A 9,350-nucleotide genomic window follows, 5' to 3' on the forward strand; every position below is an offset into this window, starting at 1 on the left:
GGGGATGCAGAAGCCTCGCGAGCAGGGGCTACCAAGGGGTGCTCCAGCCCCCACACACCGTGGGCTCAGACCCCAGGGAGGGCGAGCGGAGGGTCTGTCTCCTGAAGCTTCTGAGAACTGACTGAGTCACAGGACGTGGCCACGCTAGTGACCAGAATGCAGGAGGCGTCCGAGGCATGTCACCTGCCGTTACTAACAGTTGCACCATGAGACAATTTTGTCATAAACGAGGGCCGGGGAGGACAGAAAAACACATTCCTCGCTGAAAAGCAAACCGAGCGAGAGCAAGCACGGATCTGATGGTTTCCTAAGGGCGTGCCCACTGAGACGGGCTGGACATACTCACTTGTTGAGATCAATGTCCTTCCCCTGCTCGTGGGCCTCCACCAGCTGCTGGATGATGTCGCCGATGGTCAGCATCATCAACTCCGCGGGGCTGAGATCTCCTGGAAAGGCATTTACCGTGGGAAAAAATGTCCCACTCTTCACTCAAGACTTTCCGCCGCCCCTGTCTTCCTCCCACGGCACTCCGACTGTTAGGAGCCAGAGATCGCGGTGGGACCTCCAAAGGTTAGGTGGCCACAAGCCTCAGCTCAGCCGCCGACTGAGACACACAGAGACAGGACAGAAAACGTCACGGTTTCATTCACACACCGGAACACACTCAGACACGGGATTTAGCACTGAGGGTGCGCAAGCTTAAGAGACTTGGAAGCTTAAAATCACCCTCCAGGAGATTTTAGGTCCTCTGCCCTCCTGCCTACGTGCCCAGGTACCCACTACCAGGTGCATTTTCATGGCCTTGACAGGCAAGCAAAGGGCACAGAAGCAAAACAGCCATTCACACATCCTGTTGCATTGACTTGGATCCCCCTTGTTATCTCTGGTCAGATGTCTGGGTGTTTATGTTCATGTCCTTGGGGTCTGGCACATTTTTCTTACCAGGTTGTAAACTCATGACTCGGAGGCACAAAAATGGAGTCTGGCTTTGCGAAACAGAATGGCAGGTTTTTGTTTTTGTTTTTCTCACAATCATGCCAAATGAACAGCTCGAGTTCCTATGACACATCACTGGCGGCATTTACAATTTGACCTCATCTTCAGTTATTGCTGAGTTAACCTGGGCTTCACTGGTGCATGCATGGGAAGCACTTGCTTTAGAAGACACGTGAGAATCATACCATGGGAAAGATCAATAAAGGAAGGAGGCAAGCATGAGGAGAAAGAACTTACACCAAGAAGGACCAAATTAGTTAGAACCGCCTCCCTTTATCTCCAGGTATGTAACTGCCGATAGCTGCAGAACACTGCAGTTCAAGAACATGCAGGTGCATTATTTCACCTGGTTCTCAGAATGGAGGGAAGAGATTGGGAATGGCAGTCACCTCACGGAAGTGCTGCCAAGGGGGCCAGAAAAATTGTATAGGGGGTCAAGGTACTAGCCTGGCACAGAGTGGACTCAGGTTCGATCCCTGGCATCACCCACCATGATCCCTGAGTACAGACCCTGGAGTAAGCCTCAGCACAGCAAGTTCTGGCCCCAACTCCCACTCCCACCCCGCAAAAGAGCTACCAAGAGTGGAAGGTAACTGAAGCCAATTTACAAACTGCAGACGTGGTGTCTAAAGGGCTTAACGCATCTCTGAGGGATTGTTTGTCCCATCACCAGCACCTTCCTTTGGGCAATGGAGGTGCTGAAGAGCAAACGCCGAGAGGGCCTGGCCGTCGTGGCCCATCTCCCCTGCTGACAGGTTTAGGACAGGCAGCCACACCGGCCAGACTAACCTGAGTTCTTTACCCCTAGGCAGAAATCTCCCAACTCTCTCCAGCGGTGAACGGCGGGAGGCCAGCCAGTGTATAAAAGTCGCCAGAGAAAAGGAGAGAGGAGAAAGTCCCTGATCTCACCTGCAACTCCCAGCACTGCCGGGAGACAGTGCCCCGCGCCCCCCTCCCCGCCCCCCCACTCCAATGATCTTAAGGGTCAAGGCAGCTCGGGATCCAAGAGACAGTACAGGGGCGAGACACACTTGCCTTGCACTGCAACAGCAGTGCCCACAATACTGGTTCAGTTCCTGGCCCCACACAGGGTCCCCTGAGCACCACCGGGAGTAAGCCTTGAGCACCCCGGGGGTGCATTTCTGGCCCCAAATGCACCACTGGGGACGGTGCCCAAAGTAACCTGCCTTAAGAACAGCTACTGATGAAGAACAGTCTTAAGAAAAATTCAAAATTCTTCTTGCTTTATCATGGGTTCATTTTATGGAATTTCAGGAGCGTTAGCTTCATGCCTCTCTGTAATACTCACCACTCCCACCACCCCGTGACCATCCCACCACCTAAAGACCCCAATATGTATTAAAATAAACTTCCTCCAGGCCATTTCAAGGTAAGAACAAGGGCTGGGGATATGGGGATAGATGGAGACAAAAGCCACCTGGCTGAGATGAACCATTAATCTGGGACCCGTAGAATCTGTCGACGGGAAAAGCAAAAGCAAAAGCAAAGGCAGCTGCACCGCTGGGCAACTGACTGGACCAGAAACAGCGGCAGAGGCCAGGGGCACGGAGATTAAGGGAGGAGTTTCCACTCTCTTCTTTGCTTGGGGGAGGTTGGGGCAGGTGTGCGGCTTCCTAACAGAGGTTGGGGAAACACTCGGTCCTGGCAGTTGATTGGTCCAGGTGATCTGATGCTAGCCCAAAGGGGCTGGGGACCATTGGGATCTGGGGGCAGCGCTGGGGGTCACCAGGGCCACACTTGGAAGAGTTGGCGGCAGGACATTGGCTTGGTGAGGGGGTCTCAGGCGTGCAAGACATAAGCTCCAGCCCTTTAAGCTATCACCCTGACCCGAGATTCCCTCTAACTGCTAGGGAGTCGGGGAATGGGGCTCCCAGCAGCCTGACATAACCAATTCTATTCTCCACGCTTCACTCCAGGCTGGGAAAGTCATTCTACTCTTTGCCTCCCAGCTTCGTCGCCTCTAACATGGAGATGACACCGGCTCCAAAACTATTAGGGAACGCTCAACCAACAGAAACCATTTCTGTCATGCTGTCAGCTTCATCAGAGTGCTCCAAAGAAGGGGCGAGGGGAGAACTAGAATCTGAGTGACAATCTTTCCGTGGGCCTGCCACGAGCTCCCAGGACCGCTCAGACATTAGTTACGAACGAAGGTGGGTGAGGAAGCAGGAAGCTGGGGGTCAGGGACCAGGGCACACACTCAGGAGACCAGATGCCCAGAGCCGTAATGCAACGGGGAATCACTGCAGCAGCTGCCCCACTGAATGCCAGGATGGTCAGAATTGTTCTTTTTTTTATATACTCGGGGCTAAAAAAAAAAAATCCTAATTACTTTTGGATTTTAACTGCTCTACCGAATGCCATGATCTTCAGGCAGTTTTCCTTTTTAAATTTCTTTTTAAACTCGGGGCTTTTCTTTTTCTTTTTTTTTTTTTTCTTTTTGGGTCACACCCGGCAATGCACAGGGGTTACTCTTGGCTCATGCACTCAAGAATTACTCCTGGCGGTGCTCAGGGGACCATATGGGATGCGGGGAATCGAACCCGGGTCAGACCGTGTGCAAGGCAAACGCCCTACCCGCTGTGCTATTGTTCGAGCCCCTCGGGGCTTTTAAAAAAGATCCAAATTAATTTTATTTTATTTTTAAGTGAAACGTGTCTATCACGGCTAGGCAACTAGGCGGCCGCGGGACCCCCTCCGAGCCCCTGCGAGGCTGCACCCCTGCGAGGCCGCGGCTGCAAGGGCGCAGGGCGCAGGCGCCGGGCGCCCCCTCGCGACCCCCCGACCCCGCTCCCGCGCCCTCCCCTGCGCACCTTTCCGCTTCTGCTTCATCTTGGCTCGTTGGCAGCAGCAGCCCCGGCAGCAGCAGCAGCTCAGAGCACGGGGAAACTCCACAGCCGCCAAGCGCCCCGCTTGTCGTGAAAGTGTCGTTAAAAGTCGTAACGCCACTCCCAGAAGTCCCCGCGCGCCGTCTCCCGGGGCAACGGGGGGAAGCGACCTGAGGCTGCGGATGCTCCCGGGGGTTCCAGGGACTCGGGGGGCGCCGTGCCAAGCCGAGTGGCTGCTCCGGGAGCTGGGATCTCGCCCCGAGACGGCTCACGTGTTGCTCTTAACCAGTAAAGGTTCTTTTGCGCCTGCAAAATAGTAATGAAGCATCTTTTCCTTTTGCTTTTTTACTGTCATTGCCCCTTAGGCAGGTGTTTTTTGTTTTTTGGTATTTTTGGGGGGAGTCGGGGGTGGGTTGTGTAATTACCACGGATGCTCAGGGAATCCCTCCTGGCTCTGCACTCGGGAATTACTCCTGGTGGTGCCAGGGGGACCATCTGGGGTGCCGGGGATGGAACCCTACGCACTCTCCCATAGCTCCGGCCCCTGTTAGTAGCTCTTTCTGTGTGATTTCATTCCAGGGACCAAATTGCCTTCATGGTTTTGAAAATTAAAGTCACATGTGCCTTCTGCTGGTGGCTGGGTGGGAGGAAGAGATACTGTTTACTTTAAAGCAAAGAAACTTCCAGTAGAGGGAGACCAGAGCCCGCTAGATGGGGGTGTAAGTACAAACTGTGATTTTGCCCAGAGAAATAAGAGAGTAACTCCAAGGGGAATCTTGGCATTGAGATTGACTTCTTCCTCTGGACACTCTTGAATATTTCAGTGGCGTTCTGTTTTTTTTTTTTTTTCTTTTTGGGTCACACTGGCGATGCACAGGATTTACTCCTGGCTCTGCACTCAGGAATTACTCCTGGCTCTGCACTCAGGAATTACTCCTGGCGGTGCTCAGGGGACCATATGGGATGCTGAGAATCAAACCGGGTCGGCCGCGTGCAAGACAAATGCCCTACCCGCTGTGCTATTGCTCCAGCCCCCTCAGTGGCTTTCTTATGGATGTGTCAAGACACCATCTCAACACAAGACCATACCCCAAAGATGTGCCTGCCATTCTTTCTGACTTCCTTGATCTCTGATGCCCTCCTTTGGACTAAAAACATACCTAGGGTTGCCGAGTGTTATCCTGGGACTGACCAGCCTCCCCTTATAGAGAAAAACTGAAACCTGAAAAACGTTGCCCTTGGGGTTGGAGTAATAGTATATCACGTAGGACATTTGATTTGCACGTGTCCTACCCAGGTTTCATCCCTGGCATCCTGTATCGTCCCTGAGCACTAATTCCTGAGTGCAGAGCCAGGAGTAACCCCTGAGCATTGCTGGGTGTGCCCCCTGAGAGAAATAGGGAGACAGATTTTCTACCTCATAGCAAGACCCCCAACTCAGACAAGTGAATTCAAATGAAAGGGCTGTGTGGACAGAGGTATAGGAACAATTTTTCCAACTAATGTATTTATATTCTATGTGTCAGGAGTGGGGTTACTTGCCTGTATGAAGTTCTGTTTGTAATGAATGTTGTGAGGAAATCTCCAGATCCCCCGAGTGCCCAGCAACCAATGATCGGAGAAGGAAACTGGGACATACACTCGAGTGAATCCTAGTCTGCTCTGAGATGGAATTCGGCTGCTTGCTGCTGAGCGGATGAGAACATGCCCCGCTGGGTCGGAAACTGAAAGATAAACACCACATGATCCCACTCAGAAACGGAGTAAAAAGAAACCAAGAAAAGCCTGACACAGCCCCCAGTGCAAATAAATAAACCCCAAGACATGCTCTCGGCACCGGGACCGAGTGAGCAGGACTGTGGGGTGGGTGGGGGGGAACTGGAGCAGTGGTGGAGGGTGAGCGGCGCAGCCCTCACACAAGTATGGTACCATTGCACACTCGGAGCTCCCAGTCAAAAGTAAGTTTGTAACAGATTATTGATGGGGAAACAGCTCACAGCGCTTCCGAGGGAGGAGATTGTTCTAAAGAGCCCCCGGATGCAAATGAGTTTCACTTCTGCTTACAGCACGCACGTAGGGTGTTTGCCTGGTCAATGTGGCTTTTGCCAGTCTGGCCACGAACCCACGCCCTGGTGCTTCCAAATCTCTAAACCAAAGCAGAAAAACCACCCGCCTGGTCTAGTCTCCCCGGCCAGAGCTGAAACGTGATTTCAGGTAAGTTGGATTCTCCTTTGCCATCTTTTGCAACCACTTGCCACTGATTTTTTTTTTAAGCGGTGATGTGAAATGTGCAGGAAAGTGGAGAGGGAAGTATGGAGATAGAGCCAGGCAGCTCGCTCATGCCTCCTCCTCTTTCTCACACGACTCAGGCACCTGTGTACGGACTAGGTAGCCACCAGCACCGCCACAACTCAGGATTGCGCCATGGCCCCTCTGTCTTGATTCTCTCCAACTCCCTTCCTCGGACCTCCAGCCGGGGAGATTTAGCTTGCTGTGACTCTGACGGAACCAGTGTAGACAGCACCTTCCTGCTTTGTGACGACCTTCCTTGTGCGGGGTGCGGGCCAGGTATCTATGGGGGTCACCGCTCTTGAGATGAGTCCATTGCTCTAATGATTTGGCTGGGGTGATGGCTTGGGACACATCGCATCCAGGGAATGTTCTAGCAACTCACCTGGAGGACCCTATATGGCATTGGTGCTGCCCTTGCCTGTCTGGCTGCGCCATGCTTATCAAGATGGTCTTGTCAAGTTCTCTTCCCCGTGTGCCATCCCACCCCCATGGGAAGGAAAACTCCCCCAAAGCCCACCTTTCCGCATTTCATAGGTGACCTAGAGGAAAGCATCATCGATTTTCCTCTCCTGGGTTTTTCAAAGAGGCTCTGGAGGCGGCGAGAGTCCACTAGCTGCAGTGCTCGCCTTGCATGCGGTCACCCATCCTGGGTTAGATCCCCGACACCACGGATGGTCTCTGAGCCCTTCCAGGAGAAATGCCTGCGTGCAGGGCCAGGAGTGAGCCCCGAGTGAGCCCTGAACATCACCAGGGGCAATGCCCACAGAATAAGTTCTGTCTCAGGCCAGGGAAATAGTCCAGGGGTTAAGACGCTTGCAGTGCACACAGCCAACCCTGATTTGATCCTCAGCACTGCTATATGATTCCCTGTGTCAGGGGAGATTCCTGAGCACAGAGCCGGGAGTATGCCCTGGCTCCCTCAGACCAAATAATAAATTCTGTCTGGAGGTATGATTACTCTCTCTTTTATTCTCCCTGTGGGTTTTAAGGCTCTGGAAGGCCAATGGGCCATAGAGTGGGGGTTCAGTCTGAACCCTAATGTGTGTGGAGGCTCCAAGCATCCCTCACCAAAGCCAACAGGCTCTGGGCAGCAGGGCTCAGCGTCCTCACCAGCCTCCTTAGCTGGGGCGGCTCCGGGAGCAATGTCAGAGGAGTCGGGCTGGGGAGGCCAGAGTCCCGTAGAAGATGACCTGGAGTAGGGGGCCAGGAGAGGACGGGGCAGTGCCAACCCTCCCCGGGAGTTGTGTGTCACCGACAGTGCCAACCCTTCCACTCGTGTATCCACGTGGGAATCATGGGAGCCAGAGCTCTTTGCTTGGGGTGGACCTTGGGAGGTCCCAGTCCTCCATTTGTCTCTGCGCAACGATGCTTGCCCGGGTGCCCGGCTCAGCCCTGGTTAGGAATCGCTGTGCGGTGCCCAGTCAGGCCTGAAGGCAAAGTGCCAACACCCAGGATGGGGCTGGAGCCTCAGAAAGAGGCAGGAAGCCCACGTGGGCCCCAGAAGTTGTAGTATTACAACACTGCCCACCGAGACCCCTCCTGTCCCCTGTTCTTCCTTTGAGACCACCCTCTCCATCCCCAGGGCTGGGAAGACAGTTCAAGTGGTTGAGCTCATGTGTAGCATGTACAGACCCCGAGCTCCATCCCCAGCCCCACAGGCTGCCCCCCCCTAGCAATGCCCACGGCAGCTTGTGGCCCCTGATAAGGCTAACACACAGAAGGGGGAGGAAAGGTGCAAGGTCACTGTCAAAAGCCCCAGTTCCTTAACAGGAAGCCCCTCCTCGCCGTGTCCCCAGAGCAGCTAAAAATGCAGGGACTCGCTCAGAGGGGCTATTCTTAGGCTCAGCTCACACGCATGTAAATAAGTACCAGCAGCAACACCTGTGCCAAACCGGTGTCCGGCACACCCAGCAGACAGCCACGCGTGGCCAGCTTCTGGTGTTCTGCATAGGAACGGCTGCTGCCGTCTGCGTGGAAGCCGGTCAGAGAAGCTAGTCACCGCGTCTCTCCCAGGAGCACCCAGGGCCCCTGGGATGTATGACGTCCCCCCATCTCTGTCTTGTCGCTCCGTCCCTCTGCTCGCTAAGCCAAGTGCTCGTAAGCTCGGGGTTCAGAGTTTCCTGACTGGGGCACTGAAGTCACCCAAAGCCCAAGCCTGTCCGCGCCCCCCCCCCTTCTGTTCTGGAAACATCAGATTTCAGGCCGAGGGTCCCAAGCAGACTAAGGGGGCCCTGGGGCGTGGATATGTGCCTGCTTTGCACCCGAGACACCCAGAGTCCCACCCCCCTTCCCAGCGGGAGATATTTCTTGGGTGATAAGTTTAACTCTCTGTAGCTCCAACTATTATGGAAAACTAGCAGTACTTGGGGGTTGGAGTGATAGTACAGCAGGGAGGGCGTTTGCCTTACACGCAGCCAACCTGGGTTCGATCCCTGACATCCCACAGGGTCCCCTGAGCACTGCCAGGAGTAATTCCTGAGTTCAGAGCTAGGAGTAACCCCTGAGCATCGCTGGGTGTGACCCCAAAGAGCCAAAGGGTGGGAAAAAGAAAAGAAAAAGAAAAAAGAAAAGAAAGCCAACAGTCTGCACTGATCTTTGTCCTGGGGAAAGGGCTGACTCCTGGCTGTGCTTGGGGGAACGATGGCTACCGGGGATTAGCCTGGGATCAGTCGTGTGCCGAGCAGGTGCCTCTGCCCTGCAGCACCTCTCCAGCGTCTTGGCGTCTTCCTCGTGCTGAAACCAGGTAGGGGAGTCCGAGGTGAATGGGCCGGGCCGGAGTGCCAGCACAGCCGTCTCTGCCCACTGCCTGGTGCCTGTGTACCTTTTCAGGCTGGTTCTCCACGTCAAGGAAAGGGGGAAGCCACATGGTGGGAAATGATTGAGGTGGAGGCTTTTGTGGGTCTGGTACCCCCACCCCCACCGCAAGTCGCGGCATGGGTTGGTCACTCCTACAGAAAGGGCAGATGACAGAAGCTGCTTTGAGGCCCAAGCTATGGGTCAGCAGGGGCCACTGACCCTGCATTTGTGGCCCTGGGCTCAAGCCCCAGAAACACACGTTTCCCCTCAACACCAAGCTAGGGGTGGCTCCTGCTCACCCTCACCCCAGGAGCTGCTCCACTCACATGCGACCATAGTGAAAGCACAGTGAGCACACACAGTGAGTACACACAGTGAGTACACATAATGAGCACACAGAGGGAGCACATACGGTGA

The 9,350-nt window shown here is 54.4% G+C and overlaps 1 protein-coding gene across 1 annotated transcript in view; it reads right to left on the reverse strand.

Annotated features, from left to right (window-relative positions):
* The window catches only part of ELP3 (elongator acetyltransferase complex subunit 3), a 34,260-nt gene extending 30,320 nt beyond the window's left edge, over positions 1-3,940 (reverse strand). Inside the window, exons 1-2 of the mRNA XM_004614693.2 lie at positions 3,831-3,940; positions 347-446 (exon numbers count right to left, since the gene is read on the reverse strand). Of these exons, the coding sequence (XP_004614750.2) occupies positions 347-446; positions 3,831-3,849 (119 nt within the window). The 5' untranslated portion in view covers positions 3,850-3,940. The remainder of the gene's footprint in view (positions 1-346; positions 447-3,830) is intronic.
* Positions 3,941-9,350: the final 5,410 nt, after the last annotated feature.

The sequence above is a fragment of the Sorex araneus genome, chromosome 1 (assembly GCF_027595985.1).
Source record: "Sorex araneus isolate mSorAra2 chromosome 1, mSorAra2.pri, whole genome shotgun sequence".
NCBI lineage: Eukaryota > Metazoa > Chordata > Mammalia > Eulipotyphla > Soricidae > Sorex > Sorex araneus.